This window comes from Anoplophora glabripennis, unplaced genomic scaffold (assembly GCF_000390285.2).
Source record: "Anoplophora glabripennis isolate ALB-LARVAE unplaced genomic scaffold, Agla_2.0 scaffold306, whole genome shotgun sequence".
NCBI lineage: Eukaryota > Metazoa > Arthropoda > Insecta > Coleoptera > Cerambycidae > Anoplophora > Anoplophora glabripennis.
The window spans coordinates 442,812-458,741 of NW_019417798.1; the positions used below are offsets into that span (position 1 = coordinate 442,812).

At 33.5% G+C, this 15,930-nt stretch overlaps 1 protein-coding gene across 5 annotated transcripts in view; it reads left to right on the forward strand.

Annotated features, from left to right (window-relative positions):
- The window catches only part of LOC108909265 (protein alan shepard), a 161,076-nt gene that overhangs the window by 86,291 nt on the left and 58,855 nt on the right, over positions 1 to 15,930 (forward strand). For 3 of the 5 annotated variants that reach the window (XM_018713546.1, XM_018713547.1, XM_018713550.2), the window contains exon 2: positions 13,712 to 13,750. The exons of the other annotated variants lie outside the window; for them this stretch is intronic. In XM_018713546.1, the coding sequence (XP_018569062.1) occupies positions 13,712 to 13,750 (39 nt within the window). The remainder of the gene's footprint in view (positions 1 to 13,711; positions 13,751 to 15,930) is intronic. 5 annotated transcript variants of the gene reach the window in all.

Here is a 15,930-nt window from a genome sequence, read left to right on the forward strand (position 1 = left end):
TGGAAATATCGGGAAAATATTAGGGATTGTCTCAAATTTTCCTTTTTCAAATTCCAATCGCAATCGGTGTCTAGGTATAAGGTATAATCTTTCCGAAGTCAGTTGAATATGTTATAAAACCGCGTAGCAATAAAATTTAATGAGTTTCATAGGCGTTCCTAAAAAAGTTTACTGCTGAAGGTAAAAAATTATAATAATTTATATGTAATGTGTAGAAAATGTTTATTATTTGTTCATTTGACCAACAATTTTATTATATTGATGGTAAATTTCGATTTCTTCCGGTTGAAAAGGTCTCCAAAATGCCGTGTTGTAATAAGATTAGTAAACAAAATATCCCTCTTATTTCTCCCTTTCGCAATTGTAATATGAATGATTAATAGAAGGTGCCTATAATAAATTAAAATTACCTGAATCGCACCAAATTCCGCATTGCTGCTCTGCATTGCTAGGCCATTTGTTGACAACTAAATTTAAGGCCAGGTCGCCGAGTGCGGCTGTAATTGTGCCGCCGCGTTTGCTCGCGCGCTCATTCTTCAACTGGGCGACCAGACCTGTATGTGGGTATAGCAAAAAAATATGGGAACAAGTATTTGAAATATTTCAATGCCGAGTTGCTCCATCAGCGACCGAACCTGGTACATAATGCCAACCTCTTGGTACTTCAATTGAGGTCGGAAAGACTATAACTGCCACTCAATGTCACGTTTTTTATATAATCACATTTTGTTTTTTTGTTTGTTTTTTGTGTGGTAGATATTGACAAAAGATTTAGTAAATGATGATGATTGAAAAATGAAAACTAATATAAAGCTTATATTTCACAAACTATTTTTTTTAAGTCTACCTGGAAAACCTAAAAATATAGGAATTTTTTTAGTGAAAAAGTGAAAGTCAAAAAAAATGTACAGTAGGAAAGATAAGGCGAAGTTTTAGTTGAGTCCCTGAATGATTCTGATTTGTTTTCTTCTCAAATTTGATCTGATTATCTCTAAAGTGCGAAACCACCATTTTTATTTCATGAATTCTCAGTAAAATGTTATTTTTATTTCAAAACCTAAAGACTTTTTGATTCTAAAAAAGCTCATGCAATTAGCTACTTATCGATATAAAATTTCAAAAAACTAAATACTTTTTAGTTTGATTATAAAAAAAAATCAACACCTAAACAATTTTTGGCTTCGTTTTGCCAGAATTTCGAGGCCCCCGATCTCGTGAGGCCCGGAACTGTATCCCCCCCTAAACCCGGGTCTGTGTATAACCTTTCTTGAAGTGCAAGACCTTGATTAAGGAATCCCTAAGAATTCCCTGAAGCAACGACGATAAATTAGGTCCTAAACAAATTAAATAAAACCAGAGAACTAAATAATAAACAAATTAGCTCTCTCCGGAGCCGGACCATCTCGTGTCTAATCGATATTTTTCCATCGTCGCGCCAGGGCCATTCACTCGTACAGGAACGTCGCCTCTTAACATAAACAAAAACTAAATTAATAAACAGCAGCCGGTAAATTCAACATACGTCGCATAATTACCAGGGAATGCAAATTATAGCAGCGGGACAAACGGTCGGAATAACGTCGGAGGCCCAGCTCGTACAACGAACCTTTTCGCCGTCGACGTGGATCGATTCGGAATGTTCCATTCCGATTTGGATGGGCTTTTGGCACGACGAGTTTACGATATTACAATGTTAATGTGTCCACCTCTCGTTTTAACAGAATCGATTACCGCAAAAGGGAGTTGTTTGTGCGGTGGTGAGGCTGCATATTATTATTTTAATATGCTTTCCCTTTGTTGCACATTGACATCCTGGGAAGCAGTTATTCTGCGGACTATAGCCCCATCCAGCATTGAATTACACCCACAATATCTAGTAAACAGCCAAAATCATTCGTCAGCAGTGGCACCAGACATAGATAGACCAGTTTCAATTTTAGTTCTAATAAATACGCCTTAGGTTATACGACGGACGAAGGAAATGGCTATTTGGATGTCTTTTTGCCGATATGTTTTAAATGCAGGTGAGATACATCCTACACAGTATTTTATTTCTTAATGCCTACTGGTGCAACTTTACTTTGTACCTATAAATTAGTAGATCACCCTCTGCCAATTCGATTCTGGACGAAGCTATAATCCGCAGAGTAGTGGTTTCTCACAGTATCATTAGTTAAAGATTTATTTCGCCTAATGCAATACTGGTTATGCCTTCATAGTGTTTACAAATTAGTAGATCGCTTTCTGACAGTCGCAATGTGCATTGAAATTCACTTACAGGATGTCTCTAGATTTCACGACACAAACTCAGGAGCGGGTAGATGTGAATAACTTTCGGGCCTTCGTTACTAAGTTAACCGCATCTAAAGTAGAGAACTAAAAATTGTGTTTTTACCTATGGCTCGTGAACTATAATTTCAATCAAATTTAGGTAACTCAACATACAGATATCTCCTTTCTACTCTATAAATAGGCCCATCTTTTTAGAAAGTCAGGCTACTGATTGTACCCAATGTTAATCCAAATTTTTTGCAGAGGTTTCCAACTGTTCAATAGTAGGTACATTAGATTTCTCAAACATTTTTAATATGCAATTTTATATGGCACTGCATTACAACCAACCACCAAAGTAGGTATTTTACTAGTAATTGTCCAATTACAACCAATTATCCTTTGGATGGGCAGTCGTATTTAGGATTTCTGCAAAATAATTTTCAAGTATCTTTACAAAACAGACAGAACATGGTTTTATATATGGTGTTAATCGGATATTTTCTAATAGGTAAACCGGAAGGAGGTGGTCCATATCCATGGCCATCGCGTTGTCCAGATTTAAAACCAATGGATCAATTTTTCTGGGGAGCATCTTAAAAGTTTGGTATTGTTGTAGTAGAGTACAGTACAAAACAAGGGACGGATTGTTGAGTGGAATTCGTGACCATCGTGACCACTATTAGGAATAATCCGGAAATGCTGTGTCACGCACAATGGCACAACATTCGTGGGCTTAAAAATATACAGATGTATGGGAAGCTCAACAGCTAATTTATGTGTGTTTAAATTAACTTTCTGCCCATTTTCTGTTAGTTTAGTTGTGTATTATTTAAAATTTAAATGTTTATATCCAAATTAAAATATCGATAGATATGTTTACTATTATTGTTATTTAAAAATGACAAAGGCGGCGGTTGGAGTGCAGTGCCAACTTGCCATCTAAAATTCCTTCTTGATTTCCTAAAAAGCGTCTTTTAATTATTTGTATGGTCAATAAGAATATATTTGTATGTTGTGTGGATGACCTAAATTTGATTGAATTAGGAAATATAGTTCATGAGTTATAAATAAAAAACAACTTTAAGTTTTTCCCGTATAAAAGCTTCATCTACACACTGCCCAATTTATGCCTGTATAATAGTGACTAAAACTTTCTACTATAAATATATTTTTATATTTGCGTCATTTTTCCTTACCTGAAAATTGGTTTATTGTAGTCTGGTGATCTCCAAAGTTACATAGTTTATGTTTCTACTCGCATGGATCAATAAATTTCCCTTTATAATGTAATATGCGAAGGCGTATAACGTATCTGGGTCATCTTTAAAAAAAGAACTGGAAGTTATTGGGATCTGTTCTAAATATATTTTATGATCTAAGAGTTCGTTCACATTTGTTCGTTCTATTTGATTTGCTGTAACACTAAAATGGAGTGCAAAATTCACATTCTGCAAATCTTTTACAAAAAAATTATTTAAAAAAAAAACAATAAACTACTCTATTATACAGGGCGTTAGTGATAAGTTTTGCCAAACTTTATTGGAGTATTCTACCGATCAAAATAATGAAGATTTGCCCTATAAAAATTTTTGTTAAGACGCTTCCCTACGGAGATACAGGATGTTAAAAGTTTCAAATATTTGTATCATTTTTCCTGTACTTAACTTCACTTAAGATTGAGTGATAAAATTTGGGGAATGACAGTTTTTTAACAGGGACTATTTTTTCATGGATAACTTATTCCTAAGTACACTCCAGTGGCGTAGTTATTGGGGGAGTAGGGGACCTTTTTTGAAGAAAGAAATCGAACGCCACTGGTTTTTTTAATTGTTTTAAATGTTTTTAAAATGTACAATCAATTTGTGGCAATAAAGTATTCTTGTAAAGTATTCGTAAAATTTACTGGTTTTTAGATAATTGGGGAATCAAATAAGAAGATACTTAAGTACCTACGTTGCTATTCACCATTTTTGATCTAAAATTTCAGAAATTTCTATTATGAGTGATTCCTTATTAATATAATTTTTTATCTTTGAAATGTCCCAGTTCAGAAATACCTTTTCAGATGCTACGGGTTCGTTTATTTTATTGAAACGATAAAAATATAGAACAGTGTATATTTTTAAATCTGCATGTTAAGACGACTTATTCTCAATTCGATTCAATTTTACTACCGTTTCGAATAAACTGTTGTGCCGTATGGTGCAGTGTGGCTGGGGAGGCCTATTGTCGATTTTAATTAGCAGAATAGGATTGGATGAGATGACCTCGCGATAAATAATAATTTTCATATATATCATAATGAATCCGCAACTGATAAGAATCTTATTTTCGAAACAGTACCGGATTGAACCGGATTGAGGATCTCTCGCTTGAACATGCAGATCTACAACTATGCGCCACTACGTCTTCCGATATTGTATAGAGATTCAAATGATTATTCTCAGCAATCGGCTACTTTTCCAATTCACTGCTCACATCGTTACACTGTTTTTACCTAAAGCAAAAAGGAATATTTTAGTTCTATCTTCACTTATAAACATGCCTCTTTTTTTAATCATTATCACTCCTATATTTTTGTCCTCCCAAATGTCCTTCAAAGATCCAAAGACGTAATAAATTAGAAAACTTTAATCGGAACTAATCAGAGAATCAGAAATTTCAGTTTTCAAAAAAAAAAAGTGTAAGAAGTTACATTTTTATCAAAAGAAAAGCTTTTGAATGAAATTCCTCTACTTTTGCTGGAGGTTTTCCAAAGAGTGGCCATCTACTTAGCAGAAAAGATAACAGGACCTTTTTAGCGCAGATTTTCGTAATTGAAAAATGTTGCGTCATTATACGAGACCATAACCATCGCACATTACCAAACAGTGTCTTCACTTCCCGTGAGCTTAACTTTAGATTTCTTTCAAGAAAAGATATATTGTCAATTTGTTATTTTATCAGTTATTACTTTTTACAATTACCTCGTATTATCTCAACTTCACAGAACTCTTCACTATTCTATTTACAACAGCTTTTTCCTGTCCTGAGAGCTCGTACCTGTTTATCATCGCCGTTATCGGCATCTTCTTAGAAACCTGATTTTCGGTTCTACCTGTACCATTATCACGTCCTCCAGCGCTACTATATATAGAACAATTTAAATCGCTTTACACGGTCGATGACTCTCATCAGAGCCTACTTATCTTATTTTATCTGCCTGATAATGCCCGATCTAGTTGTTTTCGTTTGCACTGGTAATAGCGGAGAAATATTTGTTACCGTTGATCAGAAGACGCCTGGGATTCGAGAATGTCGATCGGTTTGGTTTGTTTCCACTGAAAAATTGTGATTTCTGCTACATGAGGCCGGTCACGTAAACCAATTATAGGTGGGATTTACATATTCGTAATCGAGTGCTTGTACAGGGCGATCGCAAAAAGTTAAGGAAATCGAAAGTACGTGTTTGATAAATACTATGTATTAGTATATTAATACAATTTTTTGTTTTTCTACTAAATAACAACTTTAAATAATGGCCGTAAAGCGCAGAAATTGTTAAATGAAGCATCGAAGAATAGGTAAGATAAGGTAGGATTGTTCAACTTGTTTTGTGGGCTTGAACATCTATTCGTCTTTTTACAAAACATACATTTATTAATCGTGCTGGATGGTATATTGTATATAATTTATATGATATTTTAATTAAATTACAAGAAGGTCAAATAGAAAGAAAGGCAATTATTAAAGAACGCAATTAAATCTGTTGATGCCAATTAATACTGAATAAAACTTATCAGAATCTGAATCTTGAAAACAAGACAAAAAACACTTTTCTTCTGTCGAAAATAAAAACCGAAACTGAAAATTGTTTTGACTGAAACTGAAAACTGTTTTGTCATTCAAAAATTTGATTTTTCGCCAACTAGAAAAGACTTATTGGCAGTGGCGGCTCTTGCGTATCACGGAGGGGGAAGTATTTAAGTACAAGGTATTGAAAAAGAGATCAATAATTGAGTAGTTTTATTTTAAGTATTATTGAAATATAGGGAAAATGAGCTCAACATTATTTTTTATAGTGGAAGTCCATTCTTCTGTTTTTGTATCTATTTTAAACTTTTACAATATTTAAAAAACTCAAGAACTAATATGCAGGTAACAAAATTTTACATCACATGTAAACAAATTACGTTTAATAAGCAACGAGAGCAGTGAATAGCTATGATTTGGTTACGGGCGGATTAAACAGGGCCCAAACTACATAGTACACATATGCGCATAGTAAATATGCGCACTCCACTCCGTCTTTCACTTCTGCGCGATTGTAACCATGACCACCGTTGTAAACACTTCGAATAAACACAAGTCGAGTTAAATTGACTGCGCATTACAAATGTAACATTTCCTTTTAATCGCACAGGAGCTGTTATTTTTTTCGGGACACAGACGTACGTATAAAGATGTTACGGGGTGGTCAAGAGGGTGAAGATTCCACAGAAAATAACACCCTGTATGTCACTGTCTTACCTACTTTAATATATAAATAAATAAAGACGTATTCCAACTAAGAAATCTATGGTTCCAACACCTTTGAAGTATATGAGAAATATTTTTTCGTTGTATAATTTCAACGTAGTGTATCTTACAAGAGACGATCGAATTTTCACATGTTCTAGCTGTTCACGAAGTTATCAAGATAAAAACTGGTATAGCCTGTATAGAAGAGAAATGGTAACTATTGGACTATTGCATATTCTTTTTGAAGAAAAATTTCTTGTTTTTATTATTTTGATATAAATGGATTTTTTTATTCTCGTTTATTGGCAGATTGTACGAAGAACAAATAAACTTTTTTAAGACAGGCTAGTTAAAAAGAATAGTAGAAATATGACATGACAATTAATCGTAGTAAATACAATAATGTGAACTTTATAAAATATTTCCGTACTTACTTACTACTTTCAAACCTCCGATATTCCGTTATCCTGCTCCGAATTGTTGTCAGTGAATCATACATACTGGCATCTATCTGTGGCACTGCAAAACTAGGAATTAAATTGATAATTTCATTAAGAACGTATGTAAGTGTATACATATAAATTAAAATTGATTGCCTAATAAACGGCGATGTTCAAAAAGATTATGGACTTAATCTGCTGGTAAAAGTAGATGTGTATAATTACATGAAATTGCGTTCGAATAAGAATCACGTCGGAAGCGTAGCTATGGACTATCGACAGAGCTTCGAAGTGTTGGATGTGACCATATACAGGGTGTAAGAAGTTTGACTGCCATTACTTCAGCATGAGATAGAGTAATCATAAATGAACAAAAAAGTTGTATATTACAAGGGCGTAAGATTAACAGTTTTCAAAATACAGCGAGTATGAATATTGGGGAGTTTCATCACAACGTGACAACAGCGCTCAACATAACGCTACACATTTGATGTATACCACGTGTGCACGCGGCAGACTTGTCTTGCGGAAAAAATGTAAACAACTGTTATTGTCAAACATTTAGTAAATTTCAGGAAATTCAGCGGAAATTCTGCCTGTCGGAACTGTCTTTCATGGTCTCGCTTTTTCCTCCAATTTTGTGCAGGCAAAGACCTGAGAAGCAGCGTTTGGTGCGTTCAGGTGATTACAATGGACGATTTTGAATAGTGGGAGCCGCCTATCAGTAACGATCCCATTCATAAAAGTGTAACAAGAGCACATGCCGTGAGTGGTTTTTTTATTCACGATAGAAACACGCAAAAGTAGATCAAGTTCTGATCGGCCGTAGTAGAGGAGGAACTGAACTGTCGCTAATTTGAATGCCTGCTATCGCCATGCAGCAGACGAGCAGTGACCTTGAGGGGTCGACGGCCTCGAAGTAGGCGCTGCTCCCCGCCACCGCCTGTTTAGAAAATTACTGCTTTTACGGCAGGCATCGGGGGCCATCTTCGATGGCTTTAATGGTGTTTATGGAATGGGTTTAGCTCGCTACTAGGTTTAAAAATAAACCCGGCTTTGTGCCTCCACCATTAGTCACCTAGTTTGTTTCGAGTCGACTGAAGAATTTCAGAAGCGGACGCCGCGACGAGGTTTTGGAAATTTTTTAGTCTATGTTTATACATTCCGTAACAATTGTACTGCGATCAACTTTATGGAGTGATTCCATATGTCTTTTGAATATCTTTTATAGTAAAAGTTCACCAGTAAAATCCAAAAACCATGACAATCTTAGCAGCATCAACTGATAAAGACTACTTGATTTTTTTAAATTTCTTATTAACTTCGGATATATAAGGTGTTTTTTTAAATATTTGTATAAACTTTAAACGAATTTTTGAAAAATAAGCGAAAAAGAGACATGTCATGTTACATTATCACTTTACAAATTACTGTCATCAAATTAGTGAAAATTAGAAAAAAATTAAAACGGTTTTCAATGTTTTTTTTGAATAATTTAGTGCACTTTTTCAAAAAAAACTTCAAGGAGATTTAGTTGGAGGAAGCTTATCAAATTCTCAAAAATTCACAGCCACACAGAAAAAAAAAAGTTGGGTATACTTTTTATGAGACATATATTTTTCGTAGTAATTTGGTCTCCTGAACACGAATCTGGGGTCAGAATTGGCCCATCACGTCTCAATTTTTTCCTAACCTCAAAAAACTTGTGAAAAATAGTGAAAATTGATGAAACTTTACTGGGAAAATTTGGAAAAAAATTTATTTCCACATCAAATAGTACATTTTTATGTAAAAGACTCTGCTGAATTCAAATCCACTGTCAGAATTGAGCTAGAACGTGTGGTTTTTTTTCTAACCTCAAAAAACCGAGCAGGAATCGCTATTTTCAAATTCTGAGCGGATTTTGACCAGATTTTGTATAAAGGGGTTTTTTGGGTCGCTGATTACGAATATGAATTCACATTGTAAAAATTCAAGATGGCTGATCCAATATGGCGGGTGTACTTTTTTGAAATCCACCGATTTCAGTAAAATTTGGCATCATAAGGATTGCTGGTTGATCTCACCTTCATTAATCACACATCTGGAGCCAGATTTTCATAAATCAAGGTAAAAGATTCCACTCCGTCTAAAAATGTGACTTCGCTTAAAAAAATGACTTAAGGACTCTACACATGTAATGATGTGTAGTGTGATGTGCTTGTTTCCATGGGACAAGACAAAAAAGTTTCTACTTTATTCTTTCATTTATTTAGTCGTGCATGGGCTTATGGTTTTCCAATCAGATTTTTTTAACTACTATGCAGTTTTCCTATGGCATTTAGATGCTTTTATTTCTTAATAATTTTAAAGTTCAAGGAAAAGGACACATTACTGCCACACAGCACATCACTGCATCTGCTTATGCCTTCAATCTAAAAATGTGACTTTGCCGAAAAAATGCCGCCTACTCGGCCTAAAATTATGACTCTGCCTACAAATTTTACCTTGATTTATGAAAATCTGGCTCCAGATGTGTGATTAATGAAGGTGAGATCAACCAGCAATCCTTATGATGCCAAATTTTACTGAAATCGGTGGATTTCAAAAAAGTACACCCGCCATATTGGATCAGCCATCTTGAATTTTTACAATGTGAATTCATATTCGTAATCAGCGACCCAAAAAACCCCTTTATACAAAATCTGGTCAAAATCCGCTCAGAATTTGAAAATAGCGATTCCTGCTCGGTTTTTTGAGGTTAGAAAAAAAACCACACGTTCTAGCTCAATTCTGACAGTGGATTTGAATTCAGCAGAGTCTTTTACATAAAAATGTACTATTTGATGTGGAAATAAATTTTTTTCCAAATTTTCCCAGTAAATTTTCATCAATTTTCACTATTTTTCACAAGTTTTTTGAGGTTAGGAAAAAATTGTGACGTGATGGGCCAATTCTGACCCCAGATTCGTGTTCAGGAGGCCAAATTACTACGAAAAATATATGTCGCATAAAAAGTATACCCAACTTTTTTTTTCTGTGTGGCTGTGTTATCTGCGAAGACACAGTTTTTTGACTCCTGAAAATTTCTCTAACTCTTCTAAATTTCTACGCCACAGCAGATTTTGTTAAAATTTTACATACAGAAAAAAATATTAAGCATGAGTGAAGTGCTCTGTACGATGATTGAGTTCTGAATCTTCTAGTTCCTGGGTAACTGATTAAAGTTCTTCACCTTCCTAAAAAACGTAGTTATAGCTAAATATTAAAAAAACAGTTTTTTTACTTTTTTAATAAATTACAAATGAAGTAATTTTGTTTCAGTGAAATGTTGCGAAGCAAGAAATTTATACACCACTTTGTCTGTATTAAGTTTCCAGTATCTCTAATAGTTCCTGAAATCGTTGTAAATTTGTTTCACCTTGTATATAAGTGTAACGACTACTGAAAAGTTGACACCAACTGAGAACGTTATTTTTATAGGATTTAATCAAAGAGTGTTTGTAAATAAGTGCGAAATATTTTAAGGAGTGGTTGCCGAACATATTTTGTGAAAAAAGTTCATGTAAACGTAGATCGAAATATGCTTTGAAATTCGATGGGCGCTATTTTAATTTGACGACATGCAGAGACAACTGAAAATCGAAGAAATTTATTAAATTTATACATAAAGTTTTTCCCCATATGGTGCAAACTTTTTGGATAGCGCTGTATTTTTAATTAAAGGACTTTACTACTATAACAGTATTTGCAGTAAATATTAACTCCTCTAGTAAAGTCCCTAATAACGCTATTAGAATTTAGCTAAAATTATTAAAATATTTAGCTCCTGGTTTATCTAGATTGTCTGTATTTAGTTTATAGACAAGTTCAAATTATTAGAAATAAAATAAATATATTTTTTTGCTCAATTTTAAAAGTACTAAGATAATGCAAACAAATTAAATAATACATAATTTTAAAACATGTTATCAATTGCTTATGAAAAGAGCTTTAAGTTAAAAAAAATCGTCAAGATTCGTTAAAAAACAACGGAGCTAAGTTACAGACTGTCATATATATTATTTTCAAGCGAATTTCGCTATTTTATCGGCAGCACTATGAATATTACTGACTCACTGACTTTTAACAATATTTCTTATGCACTTAACATACTTCCACAAATAAAATATTTTTATCTGGGAAAGTACTCGGGTTGCCGTTACGACAGTATTTTTTTTGCCGCTATCAACCTAATTTGTTTAACAATGGGCCGTCAACTTTGACGACGTTGTTTTTCAACGAATCTTGACGATTTTTTTTAACTTAAAGCTCTTTTCATAAGCTTTCCGAATATGTAATAATATATAACTATATCACGCGCGTGCGTCGTATATTTTCATTTTGCAACTAGGGCTAAAAAATAAAAAACTTTCCAGGTTGCAAATTTGAAATTTAAAAAAAAATGATAGATTTCAATGTATTATTATGAAATCTACCATGAAAAAAATCAGTGCGATTGTGGAAGATGCTCGGGATCGTCCAGACTAATAATTAGTTAATATGTTTATAAGGCCATAACTTGTAAACTATTCAACTTACCGATTCCAGATTTCGTGTGAGTTATTAGATAGTGATAAGCAATGAGAGGATGCGATGCCAAAACGTTCTGGTAATAATAACGCAGTTTATAAATTAATGTTTAATTCAAAAGTCATAAATAAACTTCTTCTGTTTATAACTTTTGATCTAATCAATATTTTTTGAAAACGAAAAAAAAGTACTTTACTGTTTTCTCGTGGAAATGAACAGAAAAAAGTTATAAGCGAAAAACGTGAATTTACGTAAAAATTATACAATTAACCACCCTGTAAACAATCTTCCCTCCATTTTTATGACTGTAGAAACTAATATGTTTTAATATTTAGCGTCTATAGTGATAAATTCAGCTTGCCGAAACAAAAAGTCGCGTCCAACTCTATATTTCCTGACCTATAATGACAAACCGAATTTTACCGAAATTTAATGGCTAACATGAAGAAAATAAAATTACTGTTCCAGACAAAATTACTGGTCACGTGGCTTGTGGTCATTTGTATTATGTACTATATATAGCGATGTAATGGAATACTCGCTAAATGTGCAGTTTTAATTTAATAACGAATAGATAGTCTGCTTTTCCTTTTACGTGAACGTCGAGAAATCAAGAACACACCTCCGACTCCAAAAACGTAGAATACTTATCGCGTTATCCACGGCGCATTTACATAAACCAACCATGAAAATGTATAAAATGTTTAATTTACCGTTCATGCATAAAATTTCGCCTCGACAGATGCTTAAATGGTTATAGCGTTAACAAATGGGATGGGCCCGAGTCGAAAAATTCCACAATGCGGCAAAACCGATCGATGGCTAACGAATTAATTAGATTTTTTACTTGATTGATAGTTTAACAGCCAAATGCTTTAGCGTTTGATACTCCTAATAAAACCACCGGACCGTTCCAGTGACAAATAAATTATTTTTTTGTTCTGTTTGTTTTGCGTAGATACCAACGGCAGGATGTTAACGGGATATGGGCGATTCTGGGAATGCCGTAATTATTTTTTGGGTTCTATTGAATTTGTTCAGGGATAAATTCCTGCCTCTGTAATTAATAATAGAGTCGTTTCAATAAGTTTCATTATACATGGTGATTCACAAACGGTGACCAAAAATGAAACCTCGTATTCTTTGGTGAAGTTTAAGGGTAAGAGTCTTTCCTACAAAGTTTCTATCTACTCGAAAACCAGAGCGTAGTAATTTTAGAAAACTGAAAATATCATGATTGTTACCATAAAGCAGCGGCGTACTATTTTATTTAGAAAAATATGCCACCGAAACCCTGTATCTAAATCCAAATTTTCGGAAAAGTTCTCAGATTTTGGATGTTTACATAAATACATGTGCCCAATTTCAATTATTTCACTAGTTTTTAAATTATTTAAAAAAAAATCAAAACATTTTTTTAAGTTTAACACTGTATCTTTTTAACGCAGCGTCCTAGATAAAAACTTTATAGGAAAGACTCTTACCCTTAAAATTCACCAAAGAATACGAGGTTTCATTTTTGGTCACCGTTTCTGAATCACCCTGCACAAAATGCAGAAATTAATAAATGAGATGCTTTGCAGAAGAAATAAATATATATTTTTTGAAATAGGTTCTCGAAATCTGAAATAAATAGAAATAATAAAAATTGTACAAAAATATTTAAATATACTTTAGCTATAATAATAATAACAATAATAACAAAAATTAACATACAAGAAAAAATCACTCTATGTATAAAAATGTTTGAGATGAAAAGTAACTTTAATTATGTCTTAAAACAGAATAATTTATTTGCTAACTTCACTTCCTTCTTAGACAATTTGGTGAGTTGGTGGTCATTCTTTATAAAAAAAAAAATTAAATATGAAAGTTTTCATTGTGCCTGGTGCTTATATGGTACCTAACAATTATAATTTGTAGTAAAACAAGATTTATTATTATAGATACATGGTGTTTACAAACTTGGCGAGGATTTTTTAATGGTAAGTAGATTGCATTAATAATAAGAATTTTCAATAATAAATAAATAAAATAAGATGTTATTAAGAATTGTTAAAACTTATTGAGAATCTCTGGAATCGCTCGGTTGTGGCCGTAGATAGCTCGACGTTCACTTTTTGTCCCATTTTCGTGGCACGCATAAAAATTGTTGTTTCAATAATTTTAGATTATAATTAATTTCACTTTAGACTTATTATTTTTGACCAAAACATATAATTAAAATGGCCCATCAATTCAGTCACAATGAATTAATGGAGTAGTGGTAATCTTTCGAGCCACTATTGAAAACTGTGGGTCAACTACATGTTTTTACGTACAGTGATTTGTACCAGCCGAGCTATCGATGGAATCAGCGGTTCCAAAAGTGTTTGTAAACATCTTGTATACACAGTCGATTCCAAAATAAGAATACCTACCAGATGTGAAATTTTAAATTGTTTTAAAATGAATCTACATAATACTTTATTCTTGACAAATGCATTTGACTATTGAAAACAAGTTTCTTATTAATTAAGTTATAGAATTTAATTTTCTATTAAATGATGATAATATGGTTTCCAGTTCAAACACTCAAATACCATTCTAAGAAGTTTTATATTAGTTTGTATATTACTACCTATTTTCACATCCAAGTTTTTTTGGCAATTGCAAAAACGGACTACATAAATTTATTTATTATGTATAAATATTGATTGTGTACAAAATATGTTTGGTTTATTTACTGTACTATTACATTATAATTTATAAATGTATATATGATTTCACAGATTGATCATGCGCGTACATAACCAGCAGGAGCGGGGCTTCTGTTACCATGACACCCAACTCATGTACATGTATAACAAAAATTAAATATAATATAATTGCGAAACTCCCAACTCAACTGTTTCATATTTGAAATTGACACTGAATGGTTGAGGGTACATCGAACTAACATATTGATTGAAAAAAATACTTTGCAATGTTCCTGTGAAAGAAAAAATTGTTCTGATCTACAATTTGTTGTGGAAAATTCTGTTTGTTGTCTTAATTATTGACGTCACTCAAGAGCAAAGTATCTGCTGAGTTTTACAGAATCAAAAAATGATTTATGTTATACTTATAAGAAATACAGGGTGTTTTTGAAATAAGTGCGTTCCTTGAAAAGAGGGCACGAATATGACCAACTGATAGTCTAAAACCTTACGTTTTAAATTGAAAAATAATTTTCACATGCGAGTTTAAACAAATTTAAAGTCATTCCAGTTGTACCTTTGATATCGAAGTTACCGCGCGCCGCAGTGCGAAACCGCTGATGGCGGATTTGTCAGTTTAAATTTTGTGTTCGAAAATGATGAAATTTATTCAAATCTCGTTTAAAAGTAACACAAAAATTTAACGAACAAACGAATTACTTACCAATAGACCATATGATCTACAAAAATTGTTCCAAGTTGTTTCCATGTGCTGATAAACGTACTTCTAAACAACGGTCAAAATTAGTCCGCATACGAGCAAATAGTCCCGGCATTTGTCGAATTTCATTAGCTGCAACAAACATACTTTGCTGTAGATCTCCTGCATCGACAGTAGGCGTTCGGTACATGTTTTATTTCATACAGCCCCAAACAAAAAAGTCTAGATGATGCATATCCGGACTTCGTGCTGGCCAACGTACAGGACCATTTTGTTCTATCCGCCTTTCCGGAAAAAACGTTCACAAACTGTACGAGAAACATGGCATCACACCAATAGTGAGTGTCTGCCGGATCATGTGCTATTTGATGTCGAAATCACATGCAAAATTCCTGAACCCCTTGTACATGATAGGGGTGTAATAATTGTTCCTGTAGTACACGCCAAACGGTGTTGTTAGATAAATGCACTTCTCAGCTAATGTCGCGAGTACTACGCCTAGCATCTTCCTCAACGAGGTATGTTTTCTTCGTTGTCGAAAAGATGTTGCGGGTTGCGGCCTTTCCCATCCACAACCTTCAAAAGGACAGGTGGACATTCCTGGTATCCCGTAACCTTTGAACTGCCTTTTTACATTGTTCTACTGTTAGATTGTCATCTGTTACGATAAGGGACCGTATACAAACGATAAATCTCATTTAAATTGTACTGACATTCTCCGTACATTAACACCTTATCTGCTAGTTCTTGATCAGAAAACATTTTA